Raw genomic sequence first — 24,962 nt, forward strand, 5'->3', positions numbered from 1 at the left:
TGGGCTATTTTCAAGGAAGGAAACCCGTTTGATGCGTAATCCAAAATTATTATTAATAATTAATATTGCTAGTTATGAGTCAAAGGTAAGTTGACTTGTGTTTGTGTGGCGAGCATGTTTAACTTATTTTTAATTTGATGCTAGGATATTCATGTTAGTGTGGTGCATATGTTCTTAGCTTTGCTGATTCGTACTTTGTTGTTTGTGTTTGGCTTTCCTTAAGATTTTTCCTACTATGACTCATTTATATGGTGAGTAGAGAGTTGAGTAAAGAGGAAGTAACATGTACTTGAAGCATGAAGAACATGATGGGATTTAGTGCAGAGAGTTACTTGTTATGTTTCTTAGTTTTAATATTTTTGAATTATTGATTTGTTATGGACTAACATTATTATGTTTGTTTTTAATTGGTTTTTAAGAATGGGCCATGTTTGAATTGGTTCCAACTTGTGAATGTTTTATTCTACTTTTGTTTTGAGGTTGTGAACTCAGGTTTTAATTTTTAAAAGTTGGTTTTATTTTTAGACTTCCGCTGTGTGACTTGGAAAATTTGCCTTAGCCATATCACAATGGCGGTAATATTTTGACTATTTCCTAAAAAGGGTTTTATGTAGAGTAAAAAGAGTATTTTAAAGGAAGGAAATTTCCAAGGGTATTACACCTTTCCCCACCAGAAAATCCTGCCCCTACCCTAGAACGTCCCCCTTGCCCCTTCCCCTGGAAAATGTCGGACCCTCCTCCCCCACCCACAAAACCTCCCCCTGTCGATTCCGAGGGTGGGGAAAGGAGGGAGGTGGTTTCAATGGTTGGGGAAGGGAAGGGGGCGTTTAACTGTGCGGGGAAAGGAGGAGGAGGTTTCGGGGGTGGAGGAGGAAGGCTCTAGGAGGATTAGGGGTAAAGGAAGGGCGAGAGTGATGTTTCGGGTGGGGGCTAGGTTTTGTAGCGGGGGAAGTGGTTATGATTTCTGACGAGGGGATGGGAAGGGGTTGGGGTTTTACGTTGTGGAGGGGGAATGTGTGGGGGGCGAAGAAGGGTTTTTGTTTATTTATTTTTTGTTCATTTTGATATTTTTTTTAAATTTGATTGATTAAATTGTGACAAGTGGCATTTAACAAAAATAAATAAAAAATGTAACCTTTTAATTATGAAACTGGTCATACACAAGTATTATATTCTTGTAAAGTACAAGTTACAACGCTTGTAAAAAAACTTCTAACAATTTGATAAATTTGTTTTCACCTTTGGTAAGGAGTTAAATATAAGCATATTTGTTAAATATTTGAAAAAAAAAAAAATTACTACTCCCTCCATTTCCCTTTGATTGTCCTATTTAAAATCTTTAAAAATTACATATCTTATAATGATTACATTAATAAATAATATTATTATTGTTTTACTCTATATTTGACCATCATTATCATTGTTGTGTATAACAAAATTTATAAAATGTTGAATTGATAATATTACACATTAAAATAAATCTTATATGCCTATTTTTTGGTATTCATTAATTAGAAATTTTGTGCCAAAGACTAAAATTTTAACCATAAAAATAAAATTAAGCATTATATTATGAGATGAATGAAGTACACCATATAATTTCAATACAAAACACTTATAAAATGAGGTCACTTTTTAAAAATAGAAGTTGAATTTGCTAACTCCTAAAATTCCTCAATTTTTGGCTATTTCAATGGCTTGTCTTTTACGTGTGTGGAGAAGTAGTGTGAAAGAAAGAGAGTCATTGGCATCCATTTTTTTCTCCTATTTTTCATGCGAAGTTAAAATGACATATATTTTTAATTATTTTTACTAAAAATCTAAGATGTAGTTACCTTTTTTTACTCTTTTTTTCTTCATTTATTATTACGTATCTACCCAAATGATTTTATATTATACACCTAAATAATGGATAAAGAGAAGAAAAAGTTTCCGATTGGACCAGAGCACTACACCTTGTTAAAGAAAATAGGTGAAGGTGTTAGTGCATTGGTTTATCGTGCTCTATGTATACTTAACAATGAGATTGTTGCCATCAAGATCCTTGATTTTGAACATTGCAATAGCGATTTGGTAAATTTGATTGCTTCTGCTCAGATTTAATCAATGTTACTTTCATATGTTATACTTTTGTAATTTATGTTGTACTTTTTTTGTTCACAAATAATTTTTCTGTTAGATTTAGACACACAAATATGTTATAGAATTTAGTAGGATAACGTGAGATTATGAGATAAAGAAAGTTAGTGGAAGGGTCCATATCAGAGTAGTTTGCAGCATATCGTTATAATGTGTTTATTAGATTTTGCAGAAAAACATTTCTCGTGAATCTCACACAATGTTCTTGGTCGATCATGCAAATGTTCTAAAATCACACTGTTCATTTGTTAATGATCACAATTTGTGGGTGGTCATGCCATACATGGCTGGTGGTTCATGTCTTCATATTTTAAAGGCTGCCCATCCAGACGGATTTGAGGAAGTGGTCATAGCCACAATATTACATGAGGTTTTGAAGGGTTTGGAATATCTCCACAATCACGGCCACATACATCGAGATGTTAAAGTAAGTAATTTAGCCTTTCAATAATTGTTAATCATAATGAAGTGACATTAAAGATTTTACGTAGGATGAAATTTATATATTATATTAAAGCAGACACTTCTCAATGCTAAGGTGTATTAGTTAACTTGTGGTGCAAAAATATTCACCACACCATTATATAATCTATTCTTAGAATATATTAAACCCCATTTTATTTAACGTAATCCTCCTAAAGCATTATATGTAGTATATATTTAACAATTATTTTTGCTTCTTATTAAACTGATATTGGTATTAGTCAAATGCCATAGATGCTATTAAGAATTATAATAGTTTATTATCTAGATATTATATTATTAAAGTAAAACGTACAATTTTATTTGTACTGAATTTGTTAATATGTTCATTATTTGACTTCAATTATGAATACAATGTTTTACCTTTGTAACCATATACGTAGTATTTATTAGTATATCTAAATATAATAAATTATTAACTAATAATCTATAGTAACATATGGAAAAATTGTGTAATTAATAGCTCAAAATATTTCACATTATTTTAAATACTTCATATTTTAAATGAGTACATTGAAAAGTAAATATTCTTTTAACCTGAATCCTTAGATAATATTTCTTGATTTTTTTTATAAACCAATTGACAAGTTTTGAATCGGGAGTAATAATTACACTAGCAAATTTAATCTAGAGAAAAAAGAAACAAACTTATCAACACTATTCCAGATTTCAAATTTATTAACAATATTTCGGATTTAGCTTGGGTAAAAAGCTAGCCCAACGTATAATATTCTAAAATATAAGCGCATAGATGCAAAACACTTTCACATGTTTTTTGTTAAGTTATGATTATCCTTAAAATTTAGAGTGACATGTAACTTCGTACTTTAACCTATGTTTATGACATATAAAGTTGTATAAATGTTTGTTTCCTCTTTTGGTAAGATAAGTTGTGTAAATTTTAATTTTAATAATTAAAATAATAACTCATTCAAAATTAATATAATCTTAATATGTAAACACTATAACCCCTAGAAGGTGTAAATAGAAATTATGCAAAAGAGAAAACAAGATAAAATGCGAGACAACCCCTGTTGGAAATAAAAATAAAAAAGTAGGACCATAATATAACAAATTACTCCCCATATCACCTCATTATTCCTAATTAATGCCTAACTAAACCCAATTAATTAAACCAAACCCACTAACCAAATTTAATCCCCCGCACGTAACACCAACAAGCTAAGGAAAAAAAAATGTTGAGAGAAATGATTTTGGCAGAATTATATTGAGAATATAGTTTTTTATGCTATTCTCGAGAAGGTATATTTAAATCAATCAAAGGTATGCCAAAATCAATTTTCACCGTTTGATTCTCTTTAAAACCAAAATATTTTGATAAATAATATAGTATTACCTTTGTTTATTTAATTTGTTCAAATTTAGAATATCTATACTTTATTTGACCAATTTATATAATCTTCTCTTTTCATAATTATAACAAAAAACAGAGTAAAAAGAACTCAAAAATTCTACTTTAATTTTTTCTCACAAAGACATATCAAATAAGATGTGATAAAAAAAAAGAATGAATTGAGTAAGTTGAATGACATATATTGGAAGTTATAATTGCATATAATTTCTTTTCTTAACCTCCTTTCTTTTTTACTTTTGTGTAGATCAATTGATGATATACTACTTGTATAATTTTATTTTATTGATACATTTATGCTTTTAGGTTTACTAGGCTTTCTATTCAAATTCGCTCATTTCCATCACATGTAGATCAGGTTATACAAATTTGTATCACTAAGCAAATAGAAGAAAAATGTTATAGTTGCCTTTAAAACAATAGTAAATAAAATAGCGTGCAAGAACACCTGAATTGATAGCTCTATTTGATAGGTATTTCACGTAGTCCATGAAAAGTAAAAAGTAAAAAAAAAAAAAGTAAATCCATGTCACTTAATATGAGTAACAAATTGTGTTACTAAAGGGTTAAAATTGTCTTTTCACTAAATAAATTCTGGATAATAATGTAACTTCCTTTCTCTTATCCCCTTTTCAGTTTTCAGCGTATTCATCTAGTTTCTCACGCCTCTTTTTGCCAGTGCTCTGAAATTTTCCATTGAAGCATGGAGTTTGTTCTTCAATATTAAAATAATAAAATATTGTTAAATTTACTATTATTTACAATTTATGCCATTTGAGTAACAAAAATTGTTACTAAAAAAATATTAATTTGTCATCCTTTTTTTTTGTCAATAATATTAAATAACCTTCATTTTATTTAACAGGCGGGTAATATTCTCATTGGTTCACGTGGTGCTGTCAAGTTGGGAGATTTAGGTGTTTCAACATGCTTATTTGACTCGGGAGACAGGCAAAGAACGAGAAATACATTTGTTGGGACTCCTTGTTGGTACAAGTTTTTCCATTAAATGTACCATTTTGCATTTTGAATTATTTATCATGTTAGCGTTTTCAAACATCATAATTTGATTACACATCCTAAATATTGATTATAACCTTGAAAGTTAAAATAAACACCAAGACATACCTTTTCACTATATGATATTGAAATTGGCTAAACAAACTCATTTTCTCTTATAGAGAAAAACAATTGAATTTTATATGGTTTCAATGATTTATGGCAATTATAATAAATTATGACATTATCGACCTTGAATTTGTGCTTACAATAACTATACTTCCTCTGTACTTCAAATATTTTCTTGTTTTAATTATAATTGTGACTTAGCATCACTCATTTCACTTTTGTTTTATTCATTATTAGAAAAAATATATTTTTTTTTCCTTTTCTGTTCCCTCTTGTGGAGCTTATTTGATTTCATACTCCTTCACTGTTATGAATTAGGTAGTGTAATGTTAAGTTTTTATAATATAATACCTCAATTCTTCTTTTGTTCTACCCACTTATCATTCATTGGTTCAAACTAAAAAAATTTGATTGTCCATGGTACATATGTACAAATATAAAATTATTATATGTGATCTTTTTAGAATTGTTTCAATGTGTAATTTCGAAATATTAAATTTTCATAAGTCACCTTAGAACGTAATCAATGATAGAGTTGGTCAAACATGCACCCTAGTTATGGCACAAAATACAAGTTTATATATATATATATATATATATATATATATATATATATATATATATATATATATATATATATATAAAAGAAACAATAGAATTACTAGCGATCTTCTTTAAAAAGCCTAATTTATTGATCAACCTATGATTTTTTTTATACCATAATGATTTGTATCTCTATTATATAATCCAATGGGTGGGGTGTGTCTCCTTTAAAATAATATAATACCTCTGTGACCTTATTTTAATAATGGAAAAAAATCAATATTTATATAAACAGAATATAAAATTATTAATTGTTTTAACAATAGACATATTCCTTGTTACAATTATTAATATAGAAGAAAATAACATCTTAAAATTTGATACTAATTCTCCGTAAATAGATGAAAAAACATGTCAAAATTATAAAAGAAAATTTATGTGACATGTTAATTTCATTTCAAATTTTATTTAAAATGATAGATGAAAAATTAATTTCAATTCATATTTTTAATGACTAGGGTATTTAAACAAATAATTCAATAATCAATTAACAACATAATTCTTGCATTACAAAAATAACACACACATTTTGTACATAATGATCTATTAGTACTCTATTTTATTCCTATGGAAAGATATATTAGTCTTAATGACTAATCTATAAAATATAGTAAATAAGGTATTATGAACTTTAAAATACTAGAAGATGGCGACTTTTCCTGTTTCCCATATGGGACGCGTGAGTACAAATGTGACTTGTCAAAAAAAGACAAGCAAAAATAAAACTAATTTTCATTAATAAGATGATGATGGTAAAAATAGTTGAAGACATCAAACACTCAATCAAACTAATTTATACTACTAAATACAAACCAAATACATGGCAAGTAAAGGTATCGATCCACAAGGAAAGGTTATACAAGATTTCTATGATTAAAGGCTTAGAGCTCAAGCTGATTTGAAAACTAGTTGGACGAATTAATCTAAATTCTAATAAAACAAGTTATCAAAAACCTAGGAAAAAGAAATCAAATAAAGCAAGCACTAGGAAAACAGGATCAACTTAACGTAATTATCAAGGATAAGAGATTCAATTCAATTGGTTAAGTGATCGTGCAAACAAAGAATGCAAACGGAAATTATTATTATATTCGAGATCAAATTTTCAAATTCATAAACATAGATTTCACCATGGTTAGTTTATTAGAGAACTTAGAACCAAAATGGAATCAAATACATTGCTTTTAATCATTATTCACATGTCAAATTAAAATCAATATGCAATCATGCTCAATATAATTTGTGTACAATCCACTTACAACAAACAATATGCTAGCTTCATCCAATCAATTTAACCGTAAAATCATCTCTAATATCCTCTTAATTAACTCAATAATCTATGATTAAGCTTCACTAATCCCTCTAGCTAAATGAATACTTGCTAAGCATAGTGAATTTTAAATCAATTAGAGAATTAGATAACATGATCAATTAAATTAAATTAAACATGAAATCAAGCTAATCAAAAATCAAAACCATCAATTAATTTCTAACCATACTTATGATGAAAACAATTAATACTAATGATGAACTAAAAGTATCAAAATTTAATTGCAAGAAAGATAATGATACTCAAATTCAAAGGAAAATGAATTTGTATTACATTAAATTATTGAAGGGATTAATTATTTCTTTCTCTTTCTAATATATAATCAAGCTAAAAATGGAATTCTAATATCTGATAATTAAAAAAGCAAAATAAAGTAGTATATATACTAAAAGGAAAATTAGAAGAAACTATAGATATTATCCAGAAAAACCCAGTCTAGAGCACCCTTGATAGAAATATGCACATCCTAAATGAGTAGGGTGTGACCTGTAGGGACAAGGGTTGCACGTCAGATCACTAAAATTGTGCACCTGTGCTCAAATGTTGTGCGCCCATTTGAAAGCTGCAATGACATCGCGCAAAACTGTTCATGTGCACGCTCTTAGTGATCATGCAAAACTTCCTCATTGATTATAGGAGGCTTTACACTTCTCCCTAGTCTCTCTGTAGCTTGTCTTCATTACTCATGATAGAACGCATGGCCTGAAAACAAATTAAATCTAAAGAAAGATAATGTAAGAGAAATCAAAGATAAATAAAGATGCACCACAAAAGAGAAAAACATAAACAAACCAACAAGAAAGAATACAAAAGAATAATTGTGAAAATGAAGAGAAACTAGTGATAAAGAAGAGGAAAAACCAAACGATAAGAACTAAAATTGTGTCCTAATAAATGTCACTCATTACGAGGTTGTACAAATTTATGTACCACATTGGCATATATGTGCTACTATAGAGCCTGACTGGATAATTCTTTGTGAAATGGTCATAACTCTCTTATTTCGTTTTTCTTAAAACAATGAAAGCTTATGAAACATGGTTTCACTTCCAACCTTTGATTTCTAAATCATATGAAAATTTTGAGATACTTTAAGTCATCCATTTCCCATTTATATTTGATGTCCAGGCATAATGAACAATCACAACCACACTCCTTCTCCAAATGTATATAGAAAATAAAGACTTTAATTTACATAATCTTTCAATTGCTAATAGCAGTGGAAATAACTTTTGGGAAACATAATGTGTATTGATAAAAAATTTCATGACACATTTTACAAATATAACTACATATAAGATGACAATAGAAGTCAACACAATTAACACTCATGACCATATTTACAATGTTAATAGAAGTGGAAAGAAATTTTAAGAGATTAAAAAATTATCGATGTTATTTGTCTCTAGGATGGCACCAGAGGTCATGGAACAACATAATGGATATGATTTCAAGTAAGTATTTTTTTCTATATTGTAATTTTACTAAAACTTTGCTACACAATGAAATTATCATTAAAATCAATGATCACATTTTACAGAGCTGATATATGGTCCTTCGGAATAACTGCTCTAGAGCTAGCTCATGGACATGCTCCCTTCTCAAAGTATCCTCCAATGAAGGTAATATAATCGTAAAATTATGAAATTAATGTATATTTTTATTCATAACTTGATTACATATTATTTTTATTTTAAACTAACAGTTATTTTACAGGTCTTACTTATGACCATACAATGTGCACCTCCTACTCTTAATTATGAAAGGGATAAGAAGTTCTCTAAGGTATATATGATCCTCATTAAGTATTGATGCAACTAATTAAAATTTCCTTCATTACTATTTAAATAAAAACATGTATATTTTTAATCTTGGAAAATTTACCATGACCTACCCTGTATATAGGCTATTTTGTGAACAACTACCCGGTTTTTTTTTTTTAATTTGTGATCAACTACCCCTAAGATGCCTAAAGTTTATCTAGCGCTACCCACTAACGGATTCCGTCCAGTTGAGTCATTTTTAGGGCTCACACCTACGTTTTCCAACCCAATTAACTCTCTTCCCAGTTATTCAGAGTCTTACTATTGTTCTTCCCCTCCCCCCCACCCTCCCCAAACTCATCCAACATACAAAAATCCGAGCAATTCACAATTTCTTACCAAATCAGGTAATGTTTTAAGCTATTGTCGTAATCGTGGCCTATTTAATTAGTTTAGGGGTTTTAATTTACTACAATTATCATAATTAGGGATTCAATTTAGGGTTTATGGCTTCAATACAGTTTGGGGATTTTAATATCTAGGGTTTAGATTATTGAATTAGGGTTTTTTTATTTTTTAGGGTTTTAGGGTTTGAAATTAATCGTGCTTTAATTAATAAGTAGGAAAGAAAGAGACTGTGCATGAGAAGAAAAGAGTTTTTGTTGAAGGGGAAATAATTTTCTTCTCTAAGATTCGCTTAGGTTAAATAAAAATGGTGAAAGCATTAAAGAGAAGGAAATGGAGGAAAAGTTAATGAAAGAGGACAAAGGTAGTTAGGAAGGGAGTTAATTAGTTGAGAAAATATAGGTGTGGGCCCTACAAATAGCTCAATCGGATGGAATCCGTTAGCGGGTAGTGCTAGATAAACTTTAGGTATCTTAGGGGTAGTTGTTCACAAATAAAAAAAAAATGGGGTAGTTGTTCACAAAACTGCCCATTTTCATAGTTCCTAACAAAATTTCCCGTAATCTTGAATAATTTATAAGTATATTTATAAAAAAAAATGATTAATAAAAGTACTTTTTGTTCTTTATTAACCTGATTACTTTTTTAATTCAGTCATTTAAGCAAATGATTGCTAGTTGTTTGGTTAAAGATCCTGCGAAGAGACCTACAGCTAAGAAGTTGATAAAGCATGCATTCTTTAAACAAGCTAGATCAAATGATTACATCACACGAACGCTTTTAGATGGCTTGCCATCTCTTGGAGATCGAATAAAAGCACTGAAGGTTCACTATTAAACATTTACTTTTTATGTTTATTACTATATATACTTTATATACTAATTGTTGTTCTTACTTAACGGTGATTTTCTCACCTAAAAATAGGGATTAACTACAATACCAATTGGCAGAGGGAGTAATTAATTATTTATTATTGATTGATATTATTTATATTCTATTAATAGAGGAAAGAAGAAGATATGCGTGCCGAAAAGAAAATGGCTTATGGTGAGAAAGAGGAACTCTCTCAGGTATAACATATATTTATATATACATTATATTGCTAATGTTATGATTATAAGAAACACTTGGAGAAATTTATTTACAAACATGTTTCATACAAGGTCTTCAAACATTATACTTAAAATCAGAAGGAACTAGAAACAAAAGTTTGTGAAAACTGTAACTCGAGAATAATTAGGAAATTTATTTAACATTATACTTAAAATCAGATGAAATTAGAAACAATGGTTTGTGAAAATTGTAATTACAAGAGTTATCAAGAAATTTACACATACACACGCATACACACGCGCGCAACACACCCACTATATGGTTTGAATTTTGAATCATTGAAGAACGTTTTTGACTTGAAGTAAAACATAACAAAATATTAATGAATTTTGGCGTAGGCTCAAGTTAAAACAAATTTAATTGTTTAGTGATATCGGCCAGCTAACACGTGCAATGCGCGCGTCATAGCTAGCCATGTCCATTGAGCTCTTTTTGTTTGACCTTATGCCACTAATAATTTAATTGTTGGCAATATTAATGAGGGAAAATATGTAAGCAAATATTTTTTACCAAAAATAAATGTCCGCACACTATTTTTAAGTGAATAAAAAGAATAGGCAACTAACATCAATAAGGAAAAATAAGTGAATAAACATGTTAAAGGGTATTAATTTTCAAACACTATTTGTAAGAGTGATCTCAAATTTTAAAAGGTAGGGATTGATAAATAAGTTATCATAATAATTTTATGTATAGTACTCCATTCAAGATGGTATTTCTATCAATTATACCAAGTGTACTTGGTCTTATGGTAAGGATTGTGTTTCACAACTTGAGGTTATAAGATCAATCCCCACTCACATTAAGATGAGGATTCTCATACCTCCCTCAGGTCCCAGCTATCATAGGGCTTTACCCATTAACCCAAACTCGGTTGATCCATGCCAAAGTCTGGTACCGTAACACCTTTGCCTTACCTATGAGAAAAATAAAACTTATCATTTATAGTTAAATTATTTCAATCTAAATAATACTCACCTAACACAAATAAATATATAGTTACTTTACAAATATAGTTACTTTACAATATTGGGGTTATTTGTGGCTCTTTCATTTGCAGAGTGAGTACAAAAGAGGCATTAGCACTTGGAATTTTAATATAGAAGATGTGAAAGCTCAAGCAGCCCTGGTACCTTTTTATACTCAATGCAAGATTGTAGCTTCATGTTTAGAATTTTGTCATGCATTTTTCGAAAAAAAAATGTTCATACACATATATGTATTTTTATGAAATAACCTTGTACGCACTCCCAGCATATATTTTTAATGTTTAAGTTTGGGATCTTGTAACCATTCAAAACATGATATAATCTCTAAATTATTTTTGAGAAAAATTTGATAATTACCACCTACTATAATTCATGTTTTAGTAATTACCACCAACAATAATTTTTTTCAAAAATTTTACCACCAACAATTTTCTGAAAGATCGAAATTGACCATCTCTTTGCTTAAAGCCTCTTGCATGAAGTCACTTATGGCCCCACTCCATACTTTTCCCTCTTATTTTTCCTTCTAATGATTTTCCCTCCTCTATTAATTAATCTATCTCAAATTTGGGGGAAAAACATCTAAAATTGAAAAGTGAAAATGCACTATGATTAGGGTTTCAAAAATAATTCTCCTTGGTTCAATACTCAAATGCAATCGAGAAAAAAGGCATGTATTGTTGTTTAATGCTTTTGACTACTTAAATTAGGGGTTTTGAAAGGAAATTAGGATTTTTAAATCAAATTGATTATTTGATTATAGTGAGGCATTCGAGGAAATCAACTCAAATAAATTTCGTGAATTACACGATATGATTAACAAAATTATGGTTGTCATTGATGATTAATTTACCATAATAAATAAAAAAAACCTTAATTTACATAGGTTTTTGTCCGATATATGTGTGAGTTTGAAAGCGATAGATTTCCAAAGCTTGATATCCCTCCAATGTTGTCTTTGTTTTTCATATTTTGTCCCCCTATGTTTTCTTTTACAATGAAATTACATATTGAATTGTAACTTTTGAAAGAATTTAACCCCCAAAAAAAATTGAAAAGGAAAGAAGAGAAAGATAGTGATAGAGAGAAATAATGGGAATCTGAATTGCTGGGAAAATTTTGGCGTATTAGCATCACTAGAAGGAATTAAAGAAGAAGAAATAGAAAGTGAAAGAACACAGAAAGGGAAATCGAGAGAAAAAGGGAAAAAAAAAAGCAAAATTGAAGGAAATTAATGACGTTTTAAAAGGGCATTTAGGAAAACTAGTAATTAAATATAAGGTTTTGAACAATTATTGGTGGTAAAATCTAAAAAAAATGTTGATTGTAATTACTAAAACATGAACTAGTAGGTGGTAATTACCAAATTTTTCTTATTTCCATGTAAAAGGTAAATAAAAACAAAATTATGCATTGTCTTGTATTACTCATCTTAATGAATGCCTTAAAATTATCAAATTTTTATATTTTTTGTGTTATGTAATTAGAAATATTAATGATTAAAGATGTGCATTGGAAAATGCGCATAGCCAAAATTAGAGGAAAATTAAAAGAAACAAATGAAGTAGTATTTATTTATTTATTTATATTTATTTTAGTTCAAATGAACCACAATAGCATATAAAATATTTTAACCTTGTGACACATTGTACACAAATTCTCTTTTTACCACCAAGCCAAAATCTCATAGGTTGTAACCTCTTTGCGGAATTTATATTTTAGATGAGAAAAGGTGCGAGATTGCTCATGGTGTCCCAATTAAAATAAATGAGCAAAAGCAGTTAATGGTTTTTGTATCTTAAAGAAAGAACCAAAATCCTTAACTAAAAGAAAAGAAAGAATAAATGTTAATATGATATACAAAGCAAGTATAATGCATATAATAAAAAAATATTGAATCTAATAATATAATTTTCATAATATGAGATATATATGATATGTAGATTCAAGATGATGACAATTTATTTGACAAAGACAATGGATCTGTGGTTGGTAGCTCTACAAATAATCATCCACAAAATTTAGATAACATTTATGTAAGTACCTTTATAATATATGTGTGTGTATGTGTGTCTGTATAACGTATCACATATATATATATATATTTTTTTATCATAATACTAAAAATGCATTGTTTGATGCAGGAGGAGAGCGAATTATCTAATAATCAGACTTCCAAGTATTTCTTTTAATTTATATAAAGCAACATATTTATAGCAACCCGCTTTGTGTGTAAAATAAAAAAAAGTCTCATTTCACCTAATATCCTTTTTTAAGTGTAATATATTTATATTTATAATAATTTGTATCAACCAAACTCCACTACCCTGTTTTACAAATAATTTACCTTTAATAATTTAAATTTTACTATCTTTAAATTTTATTTCGACATCCTAGCTACATATGCAAAAGGTGAATGAGACTTTTATATGAAAATGGAGGGAATATAAAATCTTAATAAGAACTTGCTACTTCAACGTCTTTAATGATTCTTTTCTATGGGTTGTTCTTTCAGAACACATTGTCAGAATTCTGATGATGATTTTGGCATAGCTAGTCCAGAAAATGATAGAGCTGCATCACAATGTAGTTCTCCTCGTCTAACTGAGAACATCGAAAGAAATATGGGTGAATCATCAAACAATGTAGGTGAAGTATCAAGTAATGAAGGCATGCAAAAAATGGTGGAAAAATGTTCACTACCTTTGCATAGTAGAAGGGCAAGCTCATCAGCATGTACTTATACATTAGACATACCAACCAAGACAACCATGAGAGTTGAAAGGTTAAATTCTTAACTAATATCTCTTGGTATATAAGTGTCTTATATATTCAAACTTTTGAATATATATTTTGAATAATGCTTCATGCTTATATTCAGGTAAATTAAAATTGTAATATGTGAGAAAATTGGGTATGTATACAACTAATAAGCTTTAGTGGAAATGGTAGTAAGCTCACCTTATGATATTGAGATTATAAGTTTGATCATAAGGATTCATAACCCTCTTTACTCTTAAATAAGTGGTTCTAGGCGAATGGCATTTTCAAGCATTGTAGTTCTTCTTACCTAGCTAAAAAAGAAATTACTTAATATTCCATATTCTTCTTGTACTTCGTAATAGTCATATTATTCTTGAATTTTCCTCATTATTAGATATAAATAAAGGTGTTACAGGAAAGTCCAAATTACACATTTTAAAAACAATCAAAATGATTTTTGATACAATACCAAAAAAAAAAATGTAATGTAATTGATTTGTGCCTTCATTTCGATCTCTTGCAAACATTTATCCGTTTCTCTTTTTTGTTGAGGTGAAGTTATTTGTTTCACTTAGATACACTTGTTATGTAGAGTTTTACGGTGGAATTATTTTGAGAAAAATATGAAATAAATCATGACAATAATTGTTGTGCCTAAAATGTGCTAATGAAAAAATAATAAAACAAAACATAAAAAATCTCATTTTTTCAATTTTCTTATAATGTTTAAAAATAATTGTTTAATTATATTCTTTTATTGCAGTTTCAAATCACCAAAACATCATGAACGTGTACTCACCAATGAAGGTACAACATGTTCACTAGGGGATGAATCAACTCCAAGAACTTTCCTACCTTCACCAGGCATGTACCTATGCTTTATGTTATCAAAATTTTTAATTTAATTTTCAATAAATTTCAAATTATTTTATGCAAATGTTTAGTGACAAGTAACGTCGATGAAATGAAAGAAAGGGTTATCCAAAAAAAAGGGCGTTTTCAAGTAACTAAAGGCGACCAAGAAAAGGTACCCTATAATATTCAATATATATTTAATTTATCACTTGTCAGTATATCACATTACATTATACACATTTTACTGTGCGTGTTGATATAAAACACATTTGAAGGTTGTGCAAGTATGTGGGGGTGCATGTGTGTACATATACTCCCTCTATATTTTTAAGTGTTACACTTGCTTTGATCAACCGCTTTTTGCTAAGTGTAATACCTCATTTCATGAAAAAAATCCAATATAATTTAACATTATATAATTTTATATAATGCTTCTCATGGTCCTGGCCTATCCATTTTTAAATAAACTATTAACTCCACAATCTTATGAAACACCCATTATCCCACATACATCTTATTATATTAAAGTAAATTAAACCATCTAAAATCATATGCCGTTCAAATTGTAATAATGCTAAAACAAATAAAGTTAGTAATTTGGTGTGTTAAACACACATTGCTCATATCTAAACTTTAATTGCCTTCAAAAGTTTAGGGTTTGTTTGACATCATTAAAGGATTTTTTTTTTCTTTTTTTTTTTAAAATGTACGTCATGTAATGAATCAAAAATTGGTAAAACTTATTAAAGTCATGCTAATTTTGAAAATTGACAACAGAAAAGTAGAAACTACTTTTTCTTGTTTTTGATTTTTTGTTTTTTTTTAAAAAAAAAACTAAAAACAAAAAACGATACCAAACAAGCCCTTAGTTGATCACAAGCTCACAATGTAACGTATGTTTTAAGCTTAAATATAGTTAAAATCACATATTTTCTTCATCCCATAAAATTCTCATTGCTATTTACAAGATCTTTAAGATATACCTTTGACCATTAATATCTTTAATTGCATATTAACAAAAATTATAAGAAATTGATATCATAAAAATACATATTGAGACAAATCTAACAATATCTCCCATGCCCATAATATTTTTTACATGTCAATGAAAATTATTGGTCAGATTTTTCAAAATTTAACCATTAAAAAAATACGAACTATATTATAAGATGAAGGGGTACTAATTTTGTTTTTCATTGATTTACGCTCTTGACTATTGTATCTACAATTCCATGTTATCAATTTCTTATGCATATTGTATTAGAGAAGAATCCTAATAGAACAAATATTATCATCATATGTTTTAATTCTGGTAAAGTGTCTTATGATTATAAAAATTATATATTTATAGGTTATTATTCAAACTCCTACAACGGCTTTACCTTCTCCGAAAAGTGAAAGATTAGCGAATCATTCGAATTGTTTGTTTTCACTACTACAATCTATTTTACAAGCTAATGCCGCTCAAAGGGTATGGTTTATGCACAAAGCATATTATGTCACATTTTAATGGTTTAATTGCTAATAAAAAATATTCTCATTTTGTTCAAAATATATAGGAAAACCTTTTTGGTATGGTGAAACAAATTTCATCCACTTTGGTTAATGGTAATTATATTTCTTTCTCTTCTGAATAAAAAAAATACAAGTTATAGTAAGAATGTAATGCTCACACTATTTTGCTTATTTTTTCAGGAAATTGCAACGGTAATGGAGGATGTACTCATGCTATTATTGTAGCCATTGAAAAATCTTTGGTAAGAATAATCAAGTTTTTAAAAAATGGACACTTGTCAAAACTATTTTAATCATGTATTCGTTAAAAGTTAAACTCATACAAAAAACTTAAAATAAGGTCAAAAGCAACAATAAATCATATCAAATATTTAGTATAAGATCGTGTTTGGTTAGTGTTTTTAAGTGGTGAAAATAGAACTGATTAATTGTTTTCATTACCAATTGTTTGGTATGAGAATAAGCCATAGGGTAACACACTTCATTTTATTAGATTAACCCATTACCACCCAATTTTTGCCTCTTGCAAACCTATGGTAATAATATTTTTTATTCCTTAATCCTTATATAGATATAAAATATTATTTTAATTACATATACAAATGAAACCAGTTATGATAATTCTTAATGTTGGTCTCTGTTCTTATAAGTTTCCTTTCCTATTTATTTTATATTATTTCTTGTAGGGTTTTCTTAAAATATTATAACAAAGAAAAAAGTAGTATACTCATGTTGTGTATTTATGTTTTAATAGCTTGAAATTAGTCAAAACAAAGAGAAGGAACTACATCAAGAGATTACAATGCTTCAATCGAGGTATGTACATTGACCTTTATATAAGTGGTGTACCATGGATTTATAAACAATTTTAATCCTAAAATTATTATTTAACTATTTTCAGGATAAATCGTATTGAAGAAGAGCTCCAAAAATCTAAAACAACACTTAACACTCCTATCAATAATTATTAGAATTATTAGAGTACAAAAGAAAGTAAATTAACTCAATTAAGCTCGGGTATCTATATAAAACATAAATTGTTGTATTGGGAATACTATAATGTGGTTATTTTTGGGTTTAAGGTTAATTTTTTCTCTTTCTTGATGAATGCAATTTCCTAGAGTATTGTATGAATTAATAGACAATTAATTTTGGCTATTGAAATTTACATACATATTCGTTCTATACCCTTTTAGATGTTTTTATCTGGATTTATAAATATGAACTTAATATGCTAGTTGTAGGGAATTTTTCAAACTCAACCTTTGAGCCCCACTGTGATCATGTCTTTAAGCATGGTGGCATTCTAAGGGAAAGAATCTAAAGATAGAAGAGTCGCTAACAAGTTTTAGGAACTCCATAGTGGTCCGGAACCATGACTGGATATTTGGGGTATGGTACGAATCCAATCTAAAAGAGATTGAACCCGCCATAAATCGGCCTCTACTTAATTCTTATGATATTCATGTGCACTTTCCGATCAACATACATACATCAAATTAATCCTAAACCTGTTTAATCTACATTAGTTGATTATTAATGCACAAATAAATCTATTATTGGTGATCACTTAAATTAAAATCATATTAATCCTAAATCAAATTATTAATTATCTTATTAGGCGTGGTTTCAAGTACAAATTCCCCTTAAACCTGCAAGAAGGGGTGTAATCAAGCAATAGAAATAAATCATGAATAATCAAACAACATATAATTGACACAACAAACATCATCAAATCATCATAAAATCATCAAAACAATTTAGCAAGATCCTATGCATGATACTAAATGGATTAATAACAAACCCTAGCATGTCACTAATAAAAAATATCAAAGCTTAAACCTAAACATCATACTAGAAACATGATATTAGAAATATTAATTAACACCCTAAACATTATACTAGGAATCAAATTTAACATCCTAACATGATACTAGGAATCAAATCAACATCCTAACATGATCTCTATATTAAAGGAAAAAATATAAGGGAGATCAAATTACTCACTTTGATGCCTCATACCTCTTTTTATCAAAATAATACACGCGTTAGTAACTTCAAGAAAGATTAAATCAAATAAATACAATAAATAAGAATTGAAATATAGATTTGGGACCATACCCTCAGAATAATCAACCTTTCACGTCGAGGTCGAAGGCAACTTCTAGATTGGCTAGGAGTATTCGAAGCTCGTGATGGAGTATTTGACCGTGATTAGGATCATTAAAAAGCAGATGTTTTATCCGATGTAAAATTCTCGAATCTTTACCTTTTCAAACAAAGGATAAATTAGAACTTTCTAGAGAATTTTAGAAGCTAATAATAAATCCTAAGGGATTTAATTAGGATCCAAAACAACCTTCTAGAGGATTCTAGAAGCTTTTAATAAATCCTAATCGGTTTAGGAATGAGGTTAAGGTTAATGGACCCTCCACACGGTCATTGGGTCGCAGGTAAAGCTCGGTTTGAGCTCGGTTTAGTATTTTGGCAGTAACTTCTTCGTTATAAGTCGGATTTGGGCTTATAATATATCGTTGGAAAGCTCTTTTCAAACCCCATCAAACTAAACAATAATTGGACCATAATTATGGACCAAAATAGACTAGTTTTGATTTTTTTAAGGTTTGGATACAAAATGAATGATTTTTGGTTTTAAAGACATGAAATAATTGATTTTCAAAAGACACGAAATGAATGATTTTGAATTAAAACATTTAAGGAAAGGTTATAAATGGTCAAGGATAAAGGGAATTCACGAGATACTTCAACTCTTTCACCTAACTCGATAATCAAAGACGTGAAAGGTACTCATCACTAGGTTTGGTTTTTGGAGAGACACAACCAGGTGTCTACAGAAGCCCCCACTTTGACTGAGTTTGGAGAAATGTAAGTTTTGAAAACAAAAGTCAAAGTAGATCGATAGGGACGGAGAATGATTCAGAACGTTCGGCGATCCTAAATCATTCTTTTTAAAACTGATACCTGCAGAAAAACATTAGTTCCACAAATAAAGGAGTTAGAAACGCGTATCTTGCACCGTCAGGTACACGTCTCTGCGCGACATCAATTTGCTAAATCGAAATTGCTTTGCTTAGCAAACTCCACATCATAGAGAGCGCCATTGAAGATTGCATTGCTTAGCCACCTTCAGTTTAAAGTGACATCCTCCACATCTTAGGGAACGTTGTCGAAGATCGTAGTTCTTAGCAATCTTAAAACTTCGAAGATCACAGTGCTTAGCGGTCTTCAAGTCTTTAGGGGACAACCTCCACATCCTAGTGCTTAGCGGTCTTCAAGTATCTCTCCTATTTTGTTATTCTATTTACTTAATTTTGTATCTTTTCATCCTTAATTACTTGTTTATGTTATATTAGTGTTTGATTTCATGTTCTTAGTTGTTAATTCCTTTAGTTTTGCAATTTATTATGATTTTACTTGGGATGGTTGAAACCATTGATGATTCACAAATACTTGTTCGTATGTGTTGATTTAGCTAATGTGGGATGTTGATTAGTTGAGTTTAAGTGGTTTCATTGTTAGTTCTTGTAAGTGGCCATTGCTAGAACTATTTATCTAAGCTTTCTCAACGAAGGATCGAGAGATGAACTTGAGTTAGCTCGCTTATGCTTAATTGACTTAAAATGCCATGAGAATAGGAATTTCTAGTCAAGGGAATGTTTATGTCATTGTGATTATGCTTTACCACTTATTTTATGCTTTGTAACCACGAGAGTAGGTTATATTCATTACTCAAGTAATACCTCTAGATTGAGAGAGTAGTTGGGTGCCTTAGATGACTTCCCCTAATTTATCCCCAAATTGTTATTTTTTGTACGTTAAATTGTAGTTTTTGAATAATTTAATTAGTGGATACCTTCCCAAGATCCTTTTTATTATTGTTTGTAGTTTTTCTTCATAACTCATAATCCAAAAAGACTTGACTTAGATTATTAATAATTGATATTTGTTAGTTCTCCCCTTAGTCCTAGTGGGATCGACCCTTACTTGCCCTTTTTACCCATTAGAGAGACCAAGTTAGGTTTTCATCTTTGGTAGGTTTGACGACGACCTATCAAATTTTGGCGCCGTTGCCGGGGACATCGGTTGACATTGTCTAATTATTGATTAGATGAGTCTAAGTCTTTGTACATAAATTTTTTTTTTGTTTATTTTCCCCTTTTCTTCTTCTTTTTTATATTTTATTTTGGGGTATCTTCCATTGAAATAATTGGCAATTTTTTCCCTTCCCTAATACGAGAATGAAACATTTTGGAGATATTACCGTAGGGTTAATGATTATGTTGGTTATAATTATGGTCATAGACTTTTAAAGTTAGATATTTGTGAAGTAGTTTTGAAGGTTTAAATGATGAAATGCGAGTTGTTGTTGAATCTATGTCCGAAGGTCAATTTATGTCTAAGACCATTAATGAGAATTGGAGTATGTTTGAATGGCTAGCTAAAGATACTTATGATTGGGAGATGGCTAATCATGAGGCGTATGACCATTTTAATGATGAGAACTCATTTGAAGAATGTGGTGATAATGTTTTGGATTCTAATGATTCGAGTTTTGGTGATGCAAATTGTCAAAATTCCCCAACTTTTTTCTTGGATTCCAATTTTATGTCATGCACTCCTTATGATGTGGCTAATGTGCATAATGTTGACACCTCTTCCCAATGTGATTTTCGAAATTTCTCCCATCCTCAAGAACCCAAGTCCTCTTTAGAGCTCGCTCTAGAATGTTTTTTGGAGGGTAGTGAAGTGATTTCTAAGAATCTAATGGACATAAAGAGCAATTGTACATCCATGAATCATCATAGTGAAGCTTGTAGGGTTCAAATGAATGAAAATGAAAATTTTGAGAAGCCTCTTCTTGAAAAACCTTTGGTTGATGACCCTATTTTTCCAAAATCATCAATTTGTATAATGAGCCTAATGTACCATTAATTATGAATGATGACAAAGTTGATGATTGTTTGTTGAATTCCACTAATGATATAAGTCTACTTAAGTCCAAATATAATGTTGATGGTATTCTTCAATTTGATTATATTGATGATTATTCAAGAGGTGTTGAGGAATTGGAAAGAGTAGCCTAGATATTCATAATGAATTTTGGGAAAGTAAGGATAAAAGGTAGGAAGTGGAGGAAAGTCCTTCTTTTGAGGACCACTGATTTGAGAGTGAGGTGATTGTTGAGTCTTTACCAATTGACCATTCTTTTTTTGAGCCTCATGTCCCTTTCTCAAAAACTCTTGATATTAATGTCTCATTTCCAAGCCTTTGCCCCCCTTCCCTTCGCAAGTTCACTTCACAAAAGCCTCTTTGTTTTTCATTATATGATTTGCATGATCAATTTCTAACCAACGATACTCAATTGGGTGAATTCGATGTAAATATGGTTTTTGATTTACCAAATGAATCTCCAATAAAGTGTTTTGTTGATAGTTATACTTTTATTTTTCCTTCTTCTTTTCAATCTAGGACCTTTTTTTAGATCTTTTCATTTCTATTTTAGGAAACTTTGTAGATTAATGTATATCCTTTTCTTCTTCTCTTTAAATTTTCTTCTTATTTTTATGGTTGCAATTTCTGAAATGTGCTCAAGTGCATATGATAAGCTCCTTAGGAGTTTGTCAAATAACTTACTAGCTAAGGTCTAGCCAAAGACAGAAAAGAAAAGCAAATTTTCTTTTCCTTTTTTTTATTTGTTTATTTTTGAATAACAATGTGCATGGATTTTAATGTATGAGCTTTATGAAATGATTCTCAATTAGGTACTCTTTATCACTTCATTCAAAATTACATCATATAGTCTCAAATTCACAAGAATTTTGGAGGTTTTGCTACATTGGAAAGACACAACATAATCTACAATGTTTTGAAGAATTTATGAAGAATTTTGCATCAAATTGAGTAATATCTCTTCCTCTCTTCATCCCTTCTCAAGCTATTGATTTTAAAATTATTTTTGCCATTCATTGGTTTCTTGTTAAAGAGTTTGGTTTGGGGCTAGATTTTATTGTTGTGATTTTCGTTGTAGTTATGGATGTTGGATTGGATGTACTTTGTTGAGATTGATTGTGTTCCCTTCCCTCCCTCCCTTTCCCTTGATTATCTCTTCAAAGCATTGAGGACAACACTTCGTCTAAGCTTTAGGGGGGGGGGGGGGGGGTGGTAGCTTCACGCTTTCATGAAGGGGGGTTGATTGTTAGTTTGATGCTTGAATTCGTTCATAGTTGTACATTTGGATATTCATGCTCTTCTTTCTTTTTCTTTAATATAACCTACAAAAAAATTAAAAAAATAAAAATGAAAAAATTACCCAAGGATGAGACTCAAATGATGATACTTATATGTTTTTTCTTGCTTGACTCTTGAGTGATGAGTAAAAGTTCTTTTAGAAGGGTGTATGCAAGAGTTGGGGTCATTTAGAGGTCTAAATCTTGATTGCACTAGAGTATATGAAATGAAAGCCAATGAATGCTCAATTGCACACCTACTATAGGATATTGTCTAATTTGCTCAAGTAGGATATGTTTGAATTAATTTGCGGTCCCTTGTGCCCTTTGATGTGTAGTGCCCTCTTTCCTCCCCGAAATGAAACTCTAGTAGGGAATTGGTTCTACTTGTATCATGTGTAATAAGTGGCGTAATAAGCCACACGTTCTCAATAAAGAAAGAGCCGCTCATAGTTAAAAGAGGCAAGGGTATTGAAAATTGAAAAAAAGAAAAAAAAAAGAAGAGCATAGAAAAAGGGGAGAACAAAAACTCCCCCAAAACTTCTCAAAAACATTTTTTCTTTTGTTTAGAGGTCAACTCGTGGATGCCTCCCACACCTTGTTTGCATTGTCGTTTCTTATGAAATTCTCGAGTTAGAGTGTAGTTAAGGGGTCTTGGGTGTGCATTTTGGGAGGTGGACTAGTATTTTGAGATTTTACAACCGAAAGAGGGCTTGTTACAACTTTGGAATATCTAGGTGTACTCTAATGAACTAGTAAAAGACCTAAGGAAGTATCCTAGTGCAACCTTGATTAGTTCTCCTCTCTACCCCCAAATCATGTGTACATCTGTATGATTGGTAATTCTTGAAAGTTGTTCACTTTTCTTGCTTGTGTCTCATATCCCGATGAGTTGACTTGGGCAAAAAATTGAAATAGTGTGATTTTTGACGATGTGTTGTGGATTGCGTGAGTTATGGGGCAAGCTCATTGGAAACCCTCACGAGATAAAAACTCGTCCTCTAGGGTGACTCAAATTGCTTCTCACTTGCGCTAAAAGTAATTGTGGTTGCTACCATGCGGATTAGTGTGTATATGCATTCTCCTTGTTACCCCTCCTTGTTTTGGTTCTAGCAAGTTATTTCCGTTCTTTAGTTTGACATTCTTTTTTTTCTCGATGACGAGCAAAAGCTTAGCTTGGGGGAATTCGATAAATTGTTATTTTGTATGATTTTAGAGTGATTTTGAGCCTTAGAATTGTTAGAAATCAATGCCTTAGTTCACTAATTACTCTATTTTTATGTATTTTATGTGTATCATATGCTTCACGGGTTTGCTAGTGTTTTGGTGCATATTTAGGTATAAATATGGCACTTTGAAGCTTTTGGACAAAGAAGAAAAGAAGTTGGAGACAAGAAGATGAAATAAGGGAGCTACGGAAGAATGAAAGAAGCAAGGAAAAGTGCCCAAGAGTGAAATAAGAGCATTTGGAAGGGTTTTGGAAGGATTTTTTCACTAAGGTCAACTTTAAATGACCATAACTTTTTTCTACTAAATTTTTTGAAGTGATTTAAAATGGAGATTAAAGTTCATCTCAAGATCTTTCCAACGACTGGTTACATGCCTTATTCTAATGAGTAATGAAAAAGTTATGACCTTCCAAAACAAAGCTGTTTCGCCAGAAAAAGTTGGACGTCCGTGGCAAGTGATGCACGTCAGTGCAAGGTCAGGCAGTAGCTACTGTTCTCATTTTAACAGGTCTGCACATCCGTGCAACCTTTTTCACATCCGTGCCGACCTGTAGACGGGCCGATTCTAGTTTTCTCTGTCCTTTTACTTGGGGGTTATATAATATCCCTTTAGCTTCATTTATAAGTGGGGGGGGGATCTTCTTAGTTTTGTTTTAGCTTAGGTTAGGGTTTTTAGAGAGAGAAACTCTCATTTTCTAGAGAGCAAAAGTAAGAAAAACTTGTTGAAAGCTTGGAATATGAAAAATCGAAGGAAGGAGACTTGAAGATTTGGATACTCCTTGCAATATCAATGAGAATTTCTTAATCTCTCTCCTATTTTATTATTCTATTTACTTATTTTTGTATCTGTTCATCCTTAATTACTTGTTTATGTTAGATTAGTGTTTGTTTTCATGTTCTTAGATGATTCATAAATACTTGTTTGTATGTGTTGATTTAGCTAATGTGGGATGTTAATTAGTTTAGCTTAAGTGGTTTCATTGTTAGTTCTTGTAAGTGGCCATTGCTAGAACTATTTATCTAAGCT

At 30.1% G+C, this 24,962-nt stretch overlaps 3 protein-coding genes across 3 annotated transcripts; all 3 read left to right on the forward strand.

Moving 5' to 3' along the window:
* Window positions 1–1,732: 1,732 nt before the first annotated feature.
* Window positions 1,733–13,517, forward strand: LOC110692211 (serine/threonine-protein kinase fray2-like). The gene is made up of 9 exons (XM_021869211.1): window positions 1,733–2,073; window positions 2,312–2,566; window positions 4,860–4,990; window positions 8,596–8,677; window positions 8,772–8,840; window positions 10,228–10,293; window positions 11,397–11,492; window positions 13,269–13,361; window positions 13,470–13,517. Exons 1-9 carry the CDS (start codon window positions 1,909–1,911, stop codon window positions 13,515–13,517), a joined length of 1,005 nt encoding a protein of 334 aa, XP_021724903.1. The 5' UTR covers window positions 1,733–1,908.
* A 273-nt stretch (window positions 13,518–13,790) lies between these two features.
* Window positions 13,791–14,993, forward strand: LOC110692213. The gene is made up of 2 exons (XM_021869212.1): window positions 13,791–14,110; window positions 14,852–14,993. Exons 1-2 carry the CDS (start codon window positions 13,824–13,826, stop codon window positions 14,991–14,993), a joined length of 429 nt encoding a protein of 142 aa, XP_021724904.1. The 5' UTR covers window positions 13,791–13,823.
* Window positions 14,994–15,025: 32 nt separating this feature from the next.
* On the forward strand, window positions 15,026–17,570 carry LOC110692223. The gene is made up of 6 exons (XM_021869220.1): window positions 15,026–15,115; window positions 16,295–16,414; window positions 16,503–16,551; window positions 16,639–16,700; window positions 17,213–17,274; window positions 17,360–17,570. Exons 1-6 carry the CDS (start codon window positions 15,053–15,055, stop codon window positions 17,427–17,429), a joined length of 426 nt encoding a protein of 141 aa, XP_021724912.1. The 5' UTR covers window positions 15,026–15,052; the 3' UTR covers window positions 17,430–17,570.
* The last annotated feature ends 7,392 nt before the right edge of the window (window positions 17,571–24,962 follow it).

Source organism: Chenopodium quinoa, unplaced genomic scaffold (genome assembly GCF_001683475.1).
Source record: "Chenopodium quinoa cultivar QQ74 unplaced genomic scaffold, ASM168347v1, whole genome shotgun sequence".
In the NCBI taxonomy this organism is placed as follows: Eukaryota; Viridiplantae; Streptophyta; class Magnoliopsida; order Caryophyllales; family Amaranthaceae; genus Chenopodium; species Chenopodium quinoa.